General features: G+C 39.6%; 1 protein-coding gene and 1 pseudogene across 2 annotated transcripts; one reads left to right on the forward strand and one right to left on the reverse strand.

Moving 5' to 3' along the window:
• Positions 1–3,545: 3,545 nt before the first annotated feature.
• gltpa (glycolipid transfer protein a) lies at positions 3,546–11,990 on the reverse strand. 2 transcript variants are annotated; one of them, XM_041223433.1, is made up of 5 exons: positions 11,781–11,990; positions 6,686–6,744; positions 6,447–6,580; positions 6,058–6,208; positions 3,546–5,727 (listed from the first exon to the last, which is right to left on the reverse strand). In XM_041223433.1, the coding sequence occupies exons 1-5, from the start codon at positions 11,881–11,883 to the stop codon at positions 5,545–5,547; spliced, it is 630 nt and encodes a 209-aa protein (XP_041079367.1). In that variant the 5' UTR covers positions 11,884–11,990; the 3' UTR covers positions 3,546–5,544. The 2 variants fall into 2 exon arrangements, with proteins under 2 accessions (XP_041079367.1, XP_041079368.1); XM_041223434.1 differs by lacking the exon at positions 11,781–11,990 and adding an exon at positions 7,115–8,756.
• Positions 11,991–13,293: 1,303 nt separating this feature from the next.
• Positions 13,294–19,576, forward strand: LOC121297591 (annotated as a pseudogene).
• Positions 19,577–21,135: the final 1,559 nt, after the last annotated feature.

Genomic DNA, 21,135 nt, shown 5'->3' on the forward strand with positions numbered 1-21,135 from the left:
ACCGCCCCGGATACACCGCTAAATAAATGAAAAAATGCATACATTGGAACCTAGGCGCTTTAATTGCCCAGTGAGGGATGTAATTGTCCAATTTTTGTTATTATACCATTATGTTATACTTTATCCCTCATTTGTAGAATGTAATACAAAATCTTACTTATGTTTATGAAGATGTTTTTCCTGCTATATATATATATTATATAGTATAATATAATATATATTGTATATTATATATATATCAATGTTATAGTTGTACAATCAATCCTATTAACGACACTTGGTTTTTTGATTGTTTTTAAAAAGTGAAAAAAAAACTATTTCTTAAATATTTCTGTGTATTTATATTTGTTAATCATTTATGTTAATGGATTATTTATTTTATTTTGTGTCAGCCAGCATAGGTAGGTCTCCTTTTAATAATCTGCAGGCTCCCTCTAGTGTACATGTAAAAATAATGTTTTATTCATCAATACTATAAAGTTCCACGTGTGTGTGTGTGTGTTTCAAAGCAAAAATACTTCGTTATTCAATTACTGTAAAAAAAGTTGAAAAACAGATGACTTTGTAACAGTCACTTAGACCATATACTGTACTTTACAACGTCTGAATAAGTCTTGGTGAGCAGGGAGTCAATAAAAAAATATCTGCCAAACCTAATTTTCAGAATAATCAAAATCCACCCACCGTACATAGTCAGCATCATCATCATCATCATCATCAACAAAAACAGCCACATACCTGTCATGTCTTGTTCCTGTTGATAAGGGGCCCGACGCTCCAGAGATGCGCGTTTCGCAAAGGCACCGAGTGGTGTTTTTAATAACTATCTGAGCTCTTTATGTCTGTTCTCTTTATGTTCTGGAATTTCACTACGTCCATATTTAATTTTGGTAATGTGAGATCACTTGTATTTTTGTGATAATATGTTTTTTGCACTTGTGTTTGTTGTGCAGAGGGGCTGCTGCAGTTGTGTTGTTCGCTCCAATGGACTAATTCCTTTCATAGTTTGAGATTGCTTTAATTGTTACCTTGTTTAACACGGCTGGGTCCAATACCGAGGGAGAAGCGTTGTGGATTTCACCCAGGTGTTTTCTCGCCTGTTCGGATCGAGAGTGCGGTCCGTGTTTGTGTAAGTTTGTATTCTGAACAGACTTGCAGCTCGGGTTGCCTGTACCATTGTTGGCCAAGGTCCGGAAACTGCAATATTGGTACTTTTTGGGAGGACAAGATTAGTTGACTAGTGTTTCCTGCTAGTTGATTGCCACACCTCTACTGAGTTGTAGAATGAAGTATTGACTTCTCTCTCTCTTCTCTTGTCTCTTCTGCCCGCTTTGTGTACGGGACTTTAAAGAGGAAACTACATGGATCCGGGTTAGTCGTTGTGTATAGCTCGTTTCTTATTTGCCTATTTTATTATGTAGCCTTGGGGGATCATTAACATTTTTTAAACACACTTCAAATGTATTCAGCATTTCTATCTTTCTTCAAATATGGGACAGTGGTTATGCTTTGGGTGATGACACGTCTAACCACTCCAGCAGTGATCGGATATATTTTGCACAGCATGCCACCAGGTGTGCACTGTGTATGGCAAACCTATTGTTTTCATGCATGCAATAACATTTGAAATAGAAACGCTACGGTACCAATGTTGACCACAAGAGGGAGCTGACAAAGCTTTAGTTAACTTCAGTTCAGGTTGCTCAAGAGCAGTGTGATAACGGGGGGTGAGGGGTAGGGGAGCATTCAATACGAATTAGATACTGTTGCTAAATATAAAAAAAAAATTATTGGTTGCATTATTAGTATGTATTATAAAATAAATACCGGTGTCTACACATTGCTTCTGATATGCCTGAAGCTCCAACAGATGCTGATGTCCCAGGTAAGTTTAGCCTATCAGTCTCGGGTACAGTTTGATAAAAAAAATAAAAAGTATTTTGTCGGAGCCCTCCCAATAACGTCATGGCCTAATCTTGTTTTTTAATATCATCTCTGTGCCACGGAACAGTTGAAACAGCATTTACTTTACCCGCATTTGTCTGCTCAATCTTATTTTTGTCAGCCTTGTATTCCCCTCCCCTCCGTCCCTTTCAAAACTGCTTTATTTTCTAAAGCATTGCCAGCTATTATTACAAGCTTCTCTTCAGTAAAGCTGCCCTTTCTATGCTTTTGAATCCTTTTGAGCCACTGCTTCACCTCATATGCGAATACACCTGCATCAGTTGAGTGTTGCCTGAGCAAGTGTATTTCCCTGTAACTCTGTTGAATTGCAGTCTTGCAAATATATATAAGATTGCAAAAAAAAAAAAAAAAGCGCTAATTCTTTGAACATCTGGCCCCAGGGTATGACTTCCAGAATAACATGACGTTCTGTGCCATCACAGGAAGAAAAGTACACAAGGTGTTCACTTCAACAAGGGCGAACAAAACACAAGCGAGAACAATCCATCACGTGTATAACATCAACGACATGAAATATTTTATTAAGGTTCTGCTAATATTAAAAGTTTCCCCTGTGACACTTCACACCAGAGGGCTTTATTCCCCTTCTGTAAGACCTGACAAGACACTCCAGTCTCGTACTGCAGAAAGGCAGCAAACGACAACCTCCTCCTTGATTTCAAGTAAGCACAGCTCTGAGGAGCTGGCAGGCTTTTTGTTATTCATGAAAGTTGCACTTCCATTAGGGGGATTTTTAATAGGACTTTCAGTGAGGCGATAGTGATAATTCAACAGGAATCCTCTTGAAACCAGTTATGATTTCCATCGCTGCACTGTTCACACACACACACGCACACCTAAAAAAGGTGATTGAGCACCATTTTATTAAATAGTGATATATAGATATGGTACATATATATATATATATATATATATATATATATATATATATATATATATATATATATATATATATATATATATATATCTGAAACACCCAAAAGATTCAGGGAATTGGTGTGATGATTCAATTATACTCAGTAAGAAGTAATGAAACACCCAAAATGCAGGGCAATCATTCACCTCTAATTGAGTTTATGATTTACCACAACATTGCTGCCATTAAATAAAAAAATACTTTGTATTTGTAGGATACTTGGAGTAGTTAAAAATGGGGGCAACAAATCTCCATATAATAGAATATTGTTTGAATCATTAACATAGACCCCCTAGTGTGTTTGGTGTTTCTTTGGGATTTATTTTCAAACCTAGGCATAAATATACATTTAACTCGACTCTGACCAGAACAAGGCCCATGCCAGTCTGATTAAGACAACAACAGCAACAAAAAAAACAGCAGAAAAATAAAACATGTTCAGCTAGTCTTATAAATAAGAGCCTGTTCAAGATGCTGAACAGCACTGAAAGAAAGAGTTCACATCAACACTATCCCCTTACTGAAGACAATGGGGTCTATTCAAACAATCGAAACACGGCAGGATTTAAACAGTGTTTCAGTAATGCTTCATCTACCAAGGTGATGAAGATCACACATCCTACACTTTTCTTACTGCATGTTATTAATGAAAGATGAATTGTGCTTACAGGAAATCTGGTTTATTTAGGTCAGTAGAAATATGGAGAGGAAAAAAAAAAAGAACTACCACCACGATTTGAGTGATTTAAATGTGGCCACGGCTGAGATCCACTGAACTGATCCCAAGGTCTGACAAGAAACTCATTACATACATGGGAATCCCACCAGCACAGATTACTCAGCTCAGCCATGATAAAAGTTGTCAGCATCACGCTCTTGCTAACAACCTAGACGTTCTAATATCTGTGCTTTCTGTAACACAAAAACAAAACAATGATAAAACAGAGCACAGCAATACATTTAAATCTCTACTGTATCGATGTCAACCTAACCCTAGCTCTTCACAAAGAGGCACTTGTGTGTTAATGCAAGCACTGTGGCTTGAGCATTGAGGGCTTTTTAAAGAACCCTGACACAAATGACTATTTTTTATAATAATAATAATAATAATAATAATTAAAAAAACAAACAGTGCTTCTCTAACAGTAACATACATTTCAGAAAATAAACTTAACAGAATAAAGGCAAATGTTCCTGGAAAGGTGTCTGCTTGAAAATCGCACGCAGATCTACACAGCCTTCCCTGAAAGTGCATCCCTGCAGGCCGCTGAGCAGAGTTCTTTAATTAAAACAACCATCCAGTGTTTCATGCAGCAGTCCAGTGTTAAAATAAAGCTCTGAAGAGGTTGACACCCCAGGCTGGAAGGCTGATGCTTCTGGTTCAGCCTCTGGTACATTACATGACCTCCTTGTGTCCATCTATTACCAGCCAATCCCATACACACAAAAAAAGAAATCTGCACACTGCAAGTTATCAATTCTATACATCCTAACTCAAGGCCACTTAATACAGCAGTCTTTATTTTATCAGTGCTTGGAGCTTCCCGGTCACCTGCCACCTTCTCAGTGCAATCATTTAGGTAGGAAACAACACTCCAATTGTATAGCAGCTTGAGCCGTTGCAGGATTTACTATGAGTTAGAAGACGTGCAGGCAACTTTCCTGCAATCATCCAGAGTATCATGTTCAGGCCAATCTGTTCCTTCCTTTATGAATAACATGCTGTTAATGATGGATTTGCACTAAGAAATAAAGAAAGGGTCCAGTATTAATACTCTGAACAGCAGCAGTCTGTTGCCATTTGCATCATTAAACCCTTAGCAGGAATCACACACGACGTCATCCCAAGCTTATCTAATTCTGTGTAATGTATTGTAAACCTGCAAGTGCTCAGGCTAATATGCAACGGGAGCTCTTTTATCCCTGCTACGAGACTTTTTAATTGATATATTTCAACACTTTTCTTCTTGGTATTCATTGTGCTGTTTGCACAATAGCAAAGAGCCATCAGCAGCTGTCATTATGATTATAAAGACATCAGACGATCTGACGAAGATCCTCCCACAGAACTTTGCATGTGCAATCTGGAGGTAGACTGCTGGTTCGATGTTTACATACCAACCAGCTGGAACAATTTTAAAGTTAGGTTTTACTTAAGTCCAATTTCTAGTTAATGCAGACTGACTAAGTATACATAAAAGCAATGCTTTTGTAACTGAAAAAAAGCCCAAATATGCACATAGGGCCTCCTGGATTCAGAGAGGGTTTTTTTTGTGTTTTTTTTTTTGTTATTTTAAGCAGACGACACTTTGAATTAAGTAAGGCACACAACACTGCATAAAACTACAACCTCCACTCTCTTCCAGCTAGAGCTGCCTATAGGCATGATGCATTTGTTTTCTTCTTTCTAATGCAAGAAACCAGTCTGAGACCTTCAGAAACAGAGACCACAGCAGCTCCAGGACGACCCTTAGATTCCTGTCACTGGTGGTGGAAACACAGCGTTCTGTGATGTCAGCTAATCTCCTTTACATTCACAAGAGGGAGCTTTGGGAGGCGACAGGGTAAAGTCTAGGAGTTAATGACACAACGTAATTGCTCTTGAGATGAAGGCAGGATGAAGACAAAAAGGGGGTCCAAGTGTCCTGGTGGGAGACCAGAGGTCAGGCTTTGTAGTCCAGCTCAGCGTTCATTTTGGTGTACATCACGTAGATCGCGTCGATGGTGGGTGTGAAGTTGATGAGAAACTGGCGGATCTTCTCCAGACAATCCTCTTCCTTGACTTCCCGCCCCTTGGACAGCGCCTTCAGGAAATCAGACTTGTAGGGGGCAGCATAGAGAGCTGCCTGCAATGGGAGACGCAACAGACAGGGTGAGGCACATTACAGTTATCAGTAAGATGAAGAAGTAGGTCACTCTGATCTACATTGACAGTGCTATTCCTAGGCTTCTTGTAACAAATGTCAGTATAAAGTTGTTTTTTTTTTTTTTTTTTTTTTTTTTTGGGAAAGAGACCTAGTAGGTCATCATGAAGAAATTACAATTTATCCCAATAGGAAAATGGTTCTCAAATGGAAATGTTATATATGTGTGTGTGTGTACATATGTACGACTTGTTCCTGGGAAAAAGGAATTCATTTTTAAATGAGGTCCTATCTTGCCGTGGCTTTACTTACGTGGAAGATCTTTTGCACCAGCCAGCCGTGGTACTTCTTCAGTGCCAATTCGTAGGCTTTAGTGGCATTGACCCGGATGAGATTGGGGTTGGCCTCGTCCCTCTCCCCGTCCGCGATGCTCTGCAGCAGGACCTGGATAAACTTCAGACCCCTGACCCACAGAAAACAAACAGATCTGCAATCGGTCTCTTTAATGTTCATGTTGGGGACATAGAGAGGAAACGCTTGCTTACATGGTTACATCTGCTCGTGCATGACACGAAACCATGCAATGTTCAGTGTGCAAGTGTGAGGCTTTACATTTAAACTGGAAAATGCCAGACTGCTTTGCAATGGATTTGCTCCCCCTTTAAACCCATATCACACACCCCCCCGCCCCCGATCCTTACCTTTTCAGCCACATTAACGCTAGCGTAGCTCCGACTTTGGGCCACTGAGTTCCGTGCATCTCTTTCTCTGCCTCCAGGATCTGCTGCAGAGTTTTAAACTTAGCGGGGTTAGTGTCGTAAACAGCTTTGATTTTCTGCAAGACAAAATAAAAGAATAAACAAATAAAACACCAATCATCATTTTATTCTGAAATAATTGGTAGATAAATACTATGATTTAAGAAATAAGGATCACTTACGGTAATGTTACCCACTATATCCGACTTGATTGGTGAAAAGACTGCGGACCCCAGACAATCTGAGGAGAAAAGAAACATGAATATCTGAAGGTAACCTACATATCCCCCACAAGGAAATGCAATGAGACAAACTAGCGTTAGCTGCCACCGACACATCCACATGTACTCAAGTTATTGGGATAACTGGAGGTATTAGACAGATGTAAGACATGGAAATTACTTTATGGTAAGAGTGGCCATAAATGTGCATAGTATGCATAATCAAGTTATACATGGGTTCAATTTAGGCTAGAAACGCTGTCTTATTTAAGTTATGATAATTCTTACCAGTCATGAAACAATAACACTTTACATTGCCCTTCAGAAATAATGTGTACATTTTGGACTGGAGCAAAACGCATCCGACTCTGAAGCCACAAGTGTGTTCACCTTGAGCCCTGAACTGCTTCAGCATCCTGGACCACCTGCTCCCTTCAGATTTGTCAGGATAATGCCACGCCATGCATTATTGAAGGCTGCTTCCGGGCACAATGCTTGGCATGAGGCTGCCCTTTTTGTTATCTCTAGTGCAGCATGGCCGCACACCGGCACTGTGCCCAACGGCAAAACAAGTCAGAGAGGCTCAGCAGCATTCCAAACCAGCGGTGACATTCACTCCCCTCCACCTCAGCTGTATTGGAACCATCAGAAACTCCCATTACTGTTAACAACTGGAAACCTCCTTGGACGAGAGTATGTGTACAGAAGGCATCAGCTGCAGAACTCAAGCAGAGTGAGGGGACACTGTGCTGGCTTTAGACAGAGGCACTGAGAGTCGTGGGCAGTGGATACTGTAGCCTTGTGTGGTGGAAAGCTCTGGTTTCTTTATTGTACAGAAGAGAACTAAAGAAAGCACGGCATGTACAGTATTGTATGATCAGTACATCTCTGGTTACAAAAGATTCCATGCAACCCCCCCTTGTTCAGAGAAAGAATGAAATGTCCTGAATGCTCTCTTTCTCTCAGCCATTTCTTTGTTCTCAACAAACATAATAAAGTCTTTCTTCCCTTTTTTTTTAAATGAATGCATTTTAACACTGCACTGTTCTTCTGGAGGATGTCACGTTCTGGATTCCTCAATGTTTGAGCCCTCTTTCTAGTAGATTTGATACGTTTTTCTCCTGCATGACCCTCCCTCTTTCTTTCTATCTGCAAGATGCAACACATCTAAATTCACAATAGCAGTAGCAACAAATCTAATTTCAATTAGGCAGCAGCTCACACACAATAAACAGTATCAGGCAGTTTGTTATAAGTGAACTTTCAAAAAAGACAACTCCCAGGATCTTAAAACTAACACATTAATATTGTGAAGAGGACAGACTAATGTGTTTCTTTGAGCCAAGAACTTCTTAAAAGGGCTTCACGCTGCTTTACCACAAAATGCAACACAAAGAACTTACTGAAGTGACTGTGATGCCAGTGAATGGGTACAGCAACCCAATACTGTACTAATCAATTTTCTAAAAGTAAATTGAGGGCAGGAAATTAAATTATGTATGCAATTGGTCTGCTGTTGCTTGGCGCAGAAATTTGATACAAAAGATTAACCATGATGGCCCACAATTGCTTCTGCAAATTGAAGTGTGAGCATAGATCATGTACTAAATGTAATTCTACACTATTTAGATATCCAATTTGATGTGGAATTAGGATGCTTAAATTAAAGGGAGATAGCTATATTGGATATTTACACTTAATGCTACATTGTTTTATACAAATCTGTCTGCAGAAGGAAGACATGTAAACAAACAAGAGGACTGATGGAATTCCATCATCACATCCCCTCAACATTCCACAGCTCCTTCCTAAAGCAAGTACTGTCCAGCTGCCCTGCCGGTCCAAGGATTGTTTCTGTACAAAAAAACCACAAGATTCAAAACAGGGAAAGGTTAAGCAGCAGCATGTAGGGAATGTTGCAATTCTTTGAAAAAGAATCCCACACTAGACACAAAGTTCTACAAACCACAATGATCCAGTGCAAAGGTTTGAGGGATCTGAGCAATAGCTTGTGATGCACAGCAAACATTATCATGTGAGACTTTTTCTGTACAACAGGTTTTTTTTTTTTATGTTATTGTACTTTCTCCAGATCTGTGATCTTTTACATTTGTGGAAAGTCAGGTTTACAAGCCAGATTGTAATCCGTATATTTCAGTGGCTTTAATTGACTGGACACATTTTTTTTTAGGCTGGTTAATGGGTTAGATGAGAAGGTATCACAAATAATTTATGACACAGATTTGTAACACTAATGGAAACAGCCAGGACCACAGCGGCTGTACCCGGACAGTTCACAGATCAATCACAGAATATATTGCAGGTATACCTGCCTGCCCTATCGATTTCAAACACACAATGCAATCCAAAGTGAGACAAGGTACCATGTACTGTAGTTTGTAGTGGAAAAACAATGCCCTTTGAAATGAAGTTTGCAAAATAATGAAGATATTTCACATACCACCTCAATATTTAATTGGGGGTTTCCACTCCTCTCCAATTTCAATTACACTTTGTTGTTGGATCTCAGTTCTTGAAACTGCTAGACCTTTCCTTTTAGACACTTGGTAAGGGAGGGTCAGGTGGGAAAGCCTGAAAAACAGGTCTATGCTGAGAAACATTGCTGGCATTACCGTCTTTAACAAACTTCTTTAAACAGTAAGCAAAATAACAGCCTTAAAAAAAAAAAAAAAAAAAAAAAAAAAAAAAAAGATTATTGTACAGCATCAGTTGAATGGGCCTTTGTAAAAAAAAAAAAATAGCACCCAATACCACATACCTGGAATTTAAAGACGACAACAACTTGTTACACTGAATCATGCAATATTTTACATTCTCCTTGAGAACTAAACCACAATTAGTTACTAGAAATTATTTATTTTTCCAAATGCAATAACGTGTTATAAAAATGTTAATCCCCTGAATGGAAGTATCATACCCAAACCTACATCTGTCTGATCACTCCACCACCACTTAAATCACATGCCTTTTTGTGAGCTCAACTCACAACTTGAATTCAATTGACATGATCGCTCAACCCCCATTCAACACTGTATGAGACGCTGTTTGGTACAATTCTATTTACTGATTACATGTGAAGTGGAGACACAAACACAAACAATGTGGCTCATGCCACATGCTGCCTTGTGGGGTAAAGCATAGAGCCCAGCTACAGTACAGGAAATCAGGGCACTATCTGCAATGAGGAGACATCATGGGAATATGCATTTGAGCACACTGAAGCAAAACCTGTTTTATATACAGCGAAAATCAAAGCTCAAATTCTGGCTGTAGTCATAGTTCTGGTCATCAGTCTAGTCAGATCGCACTTTGGTCAGTACTGGGTTTGGAGACTGGTAGAATACAGGCATAAGGAATTGGTGTTGCTTGTTTGGTAGGGAAAACTATTAAAACTTGATTTAATATTTAACTTTAAAAAAAGCCCTAAAGCGAGGGCATGTTTAGTTGCAGTTAGCTACGTCATTAAACCACGGCTTGATATTTTACATATGGAAGGTCTAGAATGAAATAGATCACCCTGGGTGTGTACAACATCACCAGACAGAAATGCGATCACATTGTCTGAGGTGACAGTGAAGCAGGCGTCTTAAGTAATGATCATCTATATGTTTAGCTGCAGCCCAGGACACTCCCAAGGTAAGCATTATAGCTTTAACTTTCTTCAAGACGTGGCTGCCGAGTCCAGGAACACTTTCTTCACACTGAGTTTCTCCACAGAGCGATTAACTAGCGCTGGCAGGAGACTCAAAAGGCATCAAACATCCATGCACAATGGCACCGAAGTTCTGTGGAGTCCTTCTGGAAGGAAACCCATTTCCACCCAATCATTTGCTATGCTGGTATCCTTAGAAGAAACACACACACATTACACACATACACACATTATATATATATATATATATATATATATATATATATATATATATATATATGTGTGTGTGTATTATATATATTTTATATATATATATATATATATTTATTTTTTTTTTTTTTTTTTTAACCCATAATGTTAAGTTAAAAAATGTCTAAATGTTATGTGAAAGAACCACTGTAGTAAATAATTATATTTTTGGTATTCTTATTTTTTTAATTATTATTAATCTTTATTAATAGAATGCAATGACTAATCTCTACTCAGATTCTTGTATTGTGCAAATAACTGTGCCTTACCCAGGCAGGTAAGAAAAGATAAAGGTCAGGCTAATTGACTGAATGTGCATTATGTAATGAGTCACAAGCTTTAGGAGAAAGGAAAGACTCTTAGCTTGCAGCTCCCTTAACAACACAACTAGTGTTCAGTGGGATCATCGGTTGTGTAATGGGTTTGCTTTAAAAGCACAGTAACTAAACAACAGCAGTGTATGTCCTGGGGAATATTTGAAGGGGCAGATACATTGCATGTGGATTTCAGCCTGGCTCAAACATCTCTTAAATCAGAGCAGTCTTATTAAACATTTCCATTGCTATCTTTTCAGGAAAGGGAAAACAGCTCTCCCATTAGACTGCAGTAAGTGCCACCCCAGGGGTTTATGAAATTAACAACATCGAATATAATTAGACAAACAACAGAGATACAAAACATCAGCTGGAATGGCTTTGCTAAGAGTCTGACATTGACACTGAACTGACACACAGAAAAGTATGACACACACCCTGCAACAACTTTAAAAGACACGCAAACACGGCAAAATGACACAGATCTGTACGGTGGGGTGCTAGGGATTGAACGAAATGACACAAAGCAAGGGAAATTCAAACTCCACATTTTGTAAAACAACAGATGAAGATAGATTTAATAAACTACAATGCATTCTATTCTAAGCACTCGTCTTAGAGACGGCTTGGTAATCCCATCCACACAGCATGCATCGTTATTCTTTAAAATAGCGCGGAAACAATACAGTAAGTCTTAACACCTTCACGTTTAAAGTTGTCAAAACTATTAAAAATGTGCAAAAACTTTAACAGAAAATTGAAATGCCACCCAGGGTTTCGGCAGGTAAGTCGGTCCGCGCAGGTACATTAAGAAACTTACCAAAGAATGGCGGAATGTGAGACACCGACTCCAGGAACGATCTCGTATCCACTTGCTTGTCAGCCGGGAGCTGCTTAAACTGGTGCTCCATCAAAATAGCCATGGTTGACAGACTTAAAAAAGAAAATAAACAGAACAAACAAACCCGGAACTCCCGACGAAGTTTCTCAACTAGCACAAGACGCAAGCCACTGAAGCTACTGGCAGCTCCGGGGCCCGCACAGCCAGCGAGATTACACAGTCGACCTATCAAAAAAAAAGGAGGTGGGAGATAGTCTGCCAATGAAAAAAAAAAAAGAGTGTGTCTTTCTGTAACCTACCTAGCAACAGCATGATGTAGGTTTCCATTGTTCGTTAACCACTGTAAAGTGTCCCCTTTTACAGGAAATATGACATAATAATTGACCTTTGCTGACTAAAAATAAAATCTCAAAACAGCAGCTTAAAACCTCTGATTCGCCCGGTAGCGCTTCTAATTCTCCTTGTACATAATGTTGCTCTGAAGTGCATGCTGCATCATGTCAGCACGCCCGAGATCACACCTGTAGCACCTTTCTGTCCTGCTTTTACAACATGTCTTGAAAATGTTGATACTCTTAAAATTCAGAGCGCTCAAGCCAGTGAAGGCACTAGAGCAGAACAAAGGGAGCGGTTAATAATGCAGCGTTGCCCATTGCAGAATTATGAATGCTAAAAGGGTCAACATTTATTTTCATGTATTTACACCTTATTTACCCGTTTTTATATCTGGCTAGACACTCAAGGCCCAATTAGCGAACATTGTCTGGCCGTCATGAAACATTCATGTGCTATCTATTATTGATGCAAGGGGGCAGGCAATGACATTGAATATGGCAAGTTCAATCTTTCTCTGGTGAGTCGAGTCAACGCCGCGGCTGCATTTGCTATTCTAAATGATCGTAATGAGGTTTAATAGATCATTTGGAAATAATACAGATACAAAACGACACAGTGTCTTAATGCACGGGTCTGTTAAACATTATTTATAAAATCTTTTAAATGTTAATCACTAATCTCTACAGTAGTTTACCTGTGCGTACTCTGTTATTTTACTGTGCTTTACCGTGATAACCATGGTTTCATTGCAATGCATTCATTATTTGTGATTTACAATAGTTTCCTGGTCTTCTGTTTATTTTTTTTACTCTTTCACTACACTTTTGCTAATTTTTCAAACATCTTTTCCATACAGAAAAAAACCCCAAAAAACAGCCGCATATGCAAAACCATGTTATACTGAAACTACAAAAAATAAAAACAAAAATCTGCTAAAAATGTCTTGGCCATACCTTGACCCTATTATAGATAATAATAATAATAATAATAATAATAATAATAATAAAATAATAATAAAAAATCTGAATTCTGTGAATTATCTGAACTAAACAAATTAGTATTTTGCCCTTTGTAAATACTCGTACTGTAACCAGGAAGTTAATCTGGTTACCGGGGAAAACAGGAAGCTGTTTGGAGGAACTGTTATGGAAAACCAAAACGGTTGTTGATGAACTGTGAGCCGGGAAGAGTTTCAAAAACAACGGTAAAAATCCTCAATAAACAGCAATACGTGAGTGTTTACATCCTTGCACTCGTGTTAAACTGCTGTCCCACTGTGGGCAACAAATAATACTGCAGTTTAGTCGCTGGTGTACTTAATTTGAGAATCCTGCTTGTCTGCCCGTGTCCACAGCTTGATTTCGAAAGTTACAACACAGCGATGCTTCAGCAGTAACGCTAATGTCTTACACGGTGAGCTCAGGTCGAGGAGCGATGGCACTGCCCACACTATCTTCACGCTGGTCCGTCCGTTCTCGCTGTCTGGAGCAGCAAACAGTCAGACAGCGGGAGCAGGAGGCTCTCTGGAGGCAGCAATGGGAGCTGCACCAGCAGTACTTCAAACAGCACGATGTGCGCAGCAGCAAGCAGGCGCAGCGGAGTTCCAGCGAGTCCCACCAGCAAAGGTGAGCCGTTTCGCACAGCGCCCATACAGAATCAAATCAGATGTTCATTGTACAGCCATGGCCAAAAGTTTTGCATTACTCTACAGGTTTAAAACAAAAAAAAAAAAACGTTGCTTCAATTAAGTCGAATGAAACCTGCTGAATAGTGCTACTTTAACATATTGAATTGCATACCGCGTTGTAGTTTTTCATAGACTTAATGAAAAACAGACGAAAAATGTGACATTTCGAAATCTAACATGAACTACTGTACTACTATTATGGCTTCCGGTAGGCTTGTGAGATATAATTTTGTAGTTTATTTTATTAAATGGTGTTAATATATATATATATATAATTTTTTTTTTTTTTTTTTTTTTTTAATTATGTCTCAATCTTAAAATTCTAGGTAACGCAAAACTTTTGGCCACAGCTGTATATGGGTGCACTGTGATACTACCACTTGCTGTTGGCTCTTATAAACAGTGCAGACCTTTTAAGTTAAGCTTAAAACATATATGTCATTTTCAGCTTATCACACAGCTTACAAGTTTACACCTGAGAAATTTGCCAAGCGTTTTGTGTTTGGCTGCTATTAACAACTGCACAAACAGTTCCTCATTCACACTGACGGACATCTAGCAATGCCTGACCTTAAAAGGATTCCTTACATTTCCCTCAATGAAAAACGGGATGAAAGACAAGAAAAACTCCTCAATTGATCTGAATATAAATTTAACTAAAATAGCAGAGCAACTTAAAAGTCAGACATGTTTCCTGGAGGACTGTAATAAAAAAAAAGCAGGAACCATCAATCTTATTTTACATATTATTAAAAAAATAAATGTAACTGTTTTGTAACTATTGTAATACAACCCCCTGTCTCTGTTGTCAGCATGTCTGCGTACCACCGGGATAGGCTGAAGGAGGAGAAGAGGCAGAGTCCGGTCCCTCCTCCAGGAAGAGCGTGACCTGCTGGAAGCAGAGCGCCAAGAGAGCGCCCCCAACAGGGACAGCCTGGTCAAAGAGCTGGAGGAGAGGAAGGAAGGGCTGAAATCAGCCAAGGAAGAGCGCAGGAAGAGGGTAAGGACACTGCTGTTAAGCAGGTGTCTGTCTGGCTTCTCTTTACAGCTTCAGGACTGTGATCACATACAGTCTGTATCCAAAAAAACACAGTGTTGTAGATATCTGACAATTAAAACATCAAGAAGTAAAATGATGAAGCCTGATCCATCAAAGAGGTGTTCAATACTTAAGGTGTTAAATGATAGCGTGGTTACCACTGCACTTGCTCATGCACTTACATTTCTGACGTTTCAGATGCATTACAGGCTCGAAGCGGCGTGATGCAGTCACAGCAGAATTGTAATTAATACTGCACTAAAACTAATTAATTCTAATAAATACTGTATGTACAGCACAGTTAGTTAATTACAGTTAGTTGTTAAATTGCAAGAAATAACTTAGGACCAGTGTGGTACAGTGATGCATAGTGGCAAAATATTTTATTTCTGTTCACAGTTCGCTGAAGAGTTGCTGCAGGAGCACTGGAAAAAGAATAATCCAGAGCTACGGCAGGTACTGCAAGCAGTAAAACTGCTTTACCGAGTTCTGCACGTATACAGTGGACGTATGTTCTGAATGTTATCCTCTGCAGGATATTTCAATATTGTCGTCTACATTGGTGTCTGCGCAGTCTTGATATTTAGAATGGGGGTGTATAGAATCACATACTGTTAAAATTATTACTCCAGTACTGTCTGATCCTGAAACGAAAGTCTGCTGATGTCATTGTTCCATGACTAAATGTAAACCTGACCTCAGGATTGTGTCCTTCCCCCACAGAGCTGTGTCTTTCATTTGAGGGGATTGCTTTGAGTTTTCTAAATTAAAGAGCTAAGTCACTGTTACTGGAACTCTTCAGTCACATTTGTTGACCGTCTTTTTAGATTTGCATAGAGGAAGAACAGCCAACCTCTCCTTCAAAACATTACTGTATTCCTCTTCCAGAGCTAACACCTGTGTGAATTCACTTTGCAGGTTGAATCTTCCTTACACAAAAACCATGTGGTGAGCAAGTGAGGATCCCAGATCACTGAAAAGAAGCAGGCATGAACAATTTATCCCTCAAAAATGTATAAACGTCCAAAGGCTATGAGGTAAATGTGACTTTTGGTCACACCAATCAATGCCTAGCTAAGGTGGCTGGGCTCATGCTCTTTTCACACATCTGATCCCATGTTTCACAACTGAACGCAAGCTCCCTGTGATACCCAGGCTGTGCGGTAGCTTTTCATTTAGGGGCTGTCATGTATCAGAAGTCGAGTGTATGCTAGTATGATAACATTTCTCAAACTGTGTGTTAGGTGTCAAGAGAGGATACCCACTTCTGTAGTGTTGCAGTTTAACTTCATTAATAAAGATCACTGGCATTCTAGCAAAGAAAACCAGGATTGTAAACTTTGCATATGTATTCTGCAGTTGGTTCAGAAATAGTATCAGTCTCAGGTATCAGTTAGGGTGGTTTACAACACTGCTTTTATTTCCCAGAGGGAGGAAAAGGCTCAGGAGGAGAAGAGAAGATTTGAGAATGAGTACGAAAGGGCTCGGAAGGAAGCAATGGAGAGAATGGAGCAGGATGAGGAGAGGAGGAAGCAGGAGGAGAAGGAGAGAGTTGAGATACTCCAGCAGCAGATGGAAGAGTTGAAACTGCGGGAGCTGGAGGTTCGCACTGGTCCTCCACTCCAGGCCTCGGAGCCACCTTTTCACCAGTTATTGTTTTGGACTTGTTAAATACTTCTTCATTGCATTTGTATTGTTGTCTGATGTAGGACAATTATCATTTAAAGTCTCAGAGGGGAAAAATTCAATGCACCCCCATATGTATAAAGTATTTTACTGTATTAAATGAGTGGAAGTCTGAGGGTTCGTGTACTGATGCAGGAGGTGGCTGTGCTTTCAGACAGAGAAGCTGAGGAAGGAGCAGGAGACTCTGCTACAGCAGCGCTGGGAGATGGAAGAGCTGGAGGAGGAGAGGAAGAAGCTGGACGAGTGGAGGAAGAAATCTGAGCTGGGGTATGGCAAGAGGGGAATAAGGGAGGGCAGGATAAATGGGAGAGGGAGACGGGCAGAGGGATGAGACAGAAGGATGGAGGGAGGAGCACAGGGAGAAGGATCAATGAGAAAGGAAAGGATGGAAGAAAGAGACCTGCTTGTGAAAAAATGTAATTCATTGAGAAACCAGATGTTCTAAAGTTATAAACTAGATGATATGGATAGGTAAGGGTTAGTCTGTACACATTTCTTTATTATTATGTTTATCTTCTAGACGGTTTTTGACCCGTCAGTACCGAGCCCAGCTGCGGAGACGAGCACAACAGATCCAGCAGGAGCTGGTAAGTGGAGTGGTTCAGTTTAAATTCTAGACAAGATGGAAAGCCTGACTGCCAGGCTGACGAAGTTTGCACAGTTTTACAGAAAAGTTGTCTATCTGTCTATATATCTCTTTATCTTTTGTTTTTACTGTAAGACTGTTGGGTTGGGTGTGTAGAGGAGCAGCAGGCTGGTGTGGTTTGTGAATGTGATTTCCGTCTGTGCTCAGGAGGCAGACCGGCGAATCCTGGAGGCTCTGCTGGAGCAGGAGGGGGTGGAGCAGCAGCTGAACAGCGCGCACAGGGAGCGAGCCATCGCCGATGCAGCCTGGATGAAGGAAGTGATCGAGGAGCAGCTGCAGCTGGAGAGGGAGAGGGAGGCAGAGTTCGATACCATCTACAGGTTAACACAACTTTCAGTATTACGGAAGTCCTAAGCTGTCTCAAACTAAAATTGCCTAACTCTGTTAATACGGCTATTCTGCAGTATAACATTTGGTTTTAATATGCCGCAGTTGGTTGGGTACCTTTTCATTCTTTCAGCTTTTGTTGGACTTTAGCTGGGTCAACACTATAAATTGGAAAATAAGTTCTTAATATTAAGTTCTTCATTGTTTCATGGCCAGGGAGCGGCTCATGCAGGAGGTAAGTGCTTTTTCAATCTACTGATCATAATGCTCGTAAAGTAATTCTGATATTTAAGTTCTGATATTTATTTTAGGTTAGAAACAGTTAATGCTTTACCACCAAGAGCGGTCGTAAAAAAATAAAGCAATCACACAAGTAAATCAACAGCCTTTTTGCCAATCGTAATGTTAAATGATACACTGTAAAAAAAAAAAATACTGATTCACTCCATGCTTTTAACCCTAAAATAGTTGGGTCATTAAAATGTTGAAATAGATTTGAAGTGTCCTTGCGTATGTGCAGTAGTTCATTAAATTGCGGTGTAGTTCTGTGAAGCATACACTAAGGTTGGAGGTCTCTCTGCAGGTGCTCCTGGGAAGGCAGCAACAACTTGAACAGCAGATGAATGAGAATCGCCATGCCCAAGAAGAGTCTCTCCAGCGGCGGGAGGAGCTGATCAAAGAGCTGGAATTGGAAAAGCAGAAGACACACCGCGAGAGAGAGGAGGAGGGAGAGCTGAGGACGGCTCGCAAACAAGAGCTCGCTGCACAGGTGCACTCTCGGAGGGGGTGGGGGAACGACCCTGGATCATTTTACATTGGATACTCCTGTTGAGATGGCCCATATTGTTCACATTTATATTGTTAATCCTTTTGCATCGATTTCCAACACATCCAGTGTATATCCCTGCATCAACACATTGTGCAAGCTAATCCATATAAATGTTTAGCGGTATATACAGGATGCTTTGAAGATTGAAGACGTTTTATTGTTGCTTGCAGCAGAGTGTGAGACTGAGTGTTTTAACATTCATTTTTGGGGGAACAGATTTCAGAACGGAGGAGGCAGGCGTGGGCAGCTCTGCGCAGAAGAGTCGAGGAGGAAGAGGAGGAGAGAGAGGCTGAGCGATTCCACGAGGAGCAGCAGAAACAGGAGGCAGAGAGGATAACCCAGCGTGGATACCAGGAGAAGGTAGGGATCGCTGAAACAGACTGCACAGAGCTGGGCTGCATTTATTTCACTTTTTTTATAGCTGCTAAATTTCCATTAATTCTAATTGAAACTTATCTGAAGTCTTGCTCAGTTAGAATGATACAAACAAATCTGGCATCTGTAAAAGGTCTAAGGGTGCAGTTGGTGATGGAATGGTATTTGATAATAACAGTCATCCGTTTGTTTCAGGTTAACAATCGCCGAAGAACAGCATGGACATGAGGGCAAAATGAGCTGAGCAGTACGAATCCAGGATGTGAAGGAGAAGGCTGATGAATGTAGATAGTAAAGCTTGATTTGTATGTGATAAAGCTTTAAAATTTTAAAATGTGTTTGGCGTTAAATTCTCAAAAACTAGTCATTTTTAGGTAGCATTAATATGTATATAAATAATTACAATTTGAAAGGTGTAATACTGATATCAACCTGCTGCTTCTCAGGAGTTTGGCTTTGGAAATAACGAAATCGGGTACTAAACACATGATGAACTGATATGAAGTGAGTGGGTCTTTTATTTCTGATAATTTTATGTCTATACAGCGATTTGGAAATGGTGTTTTATTTAGGTGAAGTGTAACTGCATCTAGTGCCGTATCAGCATGGTATTTAAGGAACAACCCGTGCCTGCTCCAGCTAGAGCATGGCTCATGGAGACGCTGTGCGGTATTGGAATAATTTGGACGCTACATTAATCAGTAAGTTGCTGAACCTGCCCATCTCCTAGCAGGATGACAAGTTGCTGCTTTAGAAAGAAGCTGGACTTGTTTAGCTATAGCATTTGATACCATGTGAAGCTGTCATTGAAAATATAGCAGCCCGTCACCCGAAGATATTATTTCTCCACTCCAGCAAGATCTTTAAGTGATTGTTACAGTCTTGTTTAACAATAACTGTATTCTCAAAGTATGTATTTTTTTAAATAGCTTCAAGATCGTTGTAGTATGGTGTTATTTTCTAACAAATAAAAAAAAGTTTTATATAGCAAGTATGTCAGTGTTTTTCTGTTACAACTAATTTTGCTCAATTTAGTTGTGTGCTAAAAAAGGAAAAAATATTACAGTAACTATATTTGGGCCATTCCATCAAAAACCAGACTACTGGCAGGCCCAAGACTTCTGTCTAATGGATCCTTCTAAATTCACCCCAGCACCATGCGTGTAATGGGGTCCTGCGTTAGTAATGACAAAGAACGATAACTTAAAGCCTGGTTTATTACATAATTAGCAGGCAAGAAAAACAAAACAATATTATAACACATAAAAAGCAGATAATCATTTTACAGTAAACAAGTTTATACAATAAAGGTTAAAAACATCAAAACATCAGGTCAGTTATAAATACAATTTTATAAAAGAAAGGCGAGTTTATCCAATGGCTGTAACATACACGAAGACCTGCCCACATTGCATTGTAGACGACAAGACACTTAACAAACAACTGTTGAGTTTCAAGTATAATACTGAGAATTGAGGGTATGCACCTGCTTTAGATCATTAGTTTTATGGGGGTCTCTCTTGCTACCTGCTACTTACAGGACAAATTCTAGCAGCAACAAAAAGACATCTGATATTGAAGTAACCTGGCTGCAGAAAGGATCTTGGCACACAACAGCAAAATGCTGTGTATAGTATGGCACCAAACAAACAAGACAAATACCACGTAAGTGACTGGGTAAAGATGATCAGGTACACAGTGTCATCGGTGGCACTTGGCCTTTCACACAGACACTTAGCACATTTGTGCCTGGAAACTAAAGCGTACTATACTATAGAACAGATGGAGCCATAGATCACAACATCACATGAAATGCCTGAGAATTTACCAGTCCACAGAACCAGTGAATTGAGCTGAAAACTTACTTGAAACAGATACAGGAGGGAAATTAATAAAACGCAACATTGGAACAACATAGCTCTGAATAATAAATTGACAACAATATAAAAAACTAAATGGAAAGAAGCAAATTATATTAAAATAACACATGAAGCTATTGCTATTTCTGATTTTAATTGACAGATGGTAACCAAGTAACCAGTTTTTTGGTTAATATGTCAAATAGATACATGAGCTACTTCTACTGTAGTAGTAAGTGCATTTAAAAAAGTATTTTATGGGAAATAAATAAAAAAAAGATAAACCCTGTAGGATGGAAATTCAAATAATTAAGCTCTCTTATGGTATCAGGTAAATGTCATAGCCTGGAGTTGTCATGCATAAAGTCTCATTTCTTCTATAGGTGAGAGTACAAAAGAGGCAGATAGTGACAGAGATGGAATTCAGTTGCTCAAATGATACAGAACAAATCTTATCAAACCTGCAATCAGACAGCATGGTTTATTTTAAAGAAGGCGGGGACCCGAGAAACAGTCATTTGTGGTTTAGCTCCCAAGGTGGTACGCATGA

Source organism: Polyodon spathula, chromosome 22 (assembly GCF_017654505.1).
Source record: "Polyodon spathula isolate WHYD16114869_AA chromosome 22, ASM1765450v1, whole genome shotgun sequence".
In the NCBI taxonomy this organism is placed as follows: domain Eukaryota; kingdom Metazoa; phylum Chordata; class Actinopteri; order Acipenseriformes; family Polyodontidae; genus Polyodon; species Polyodon spathula.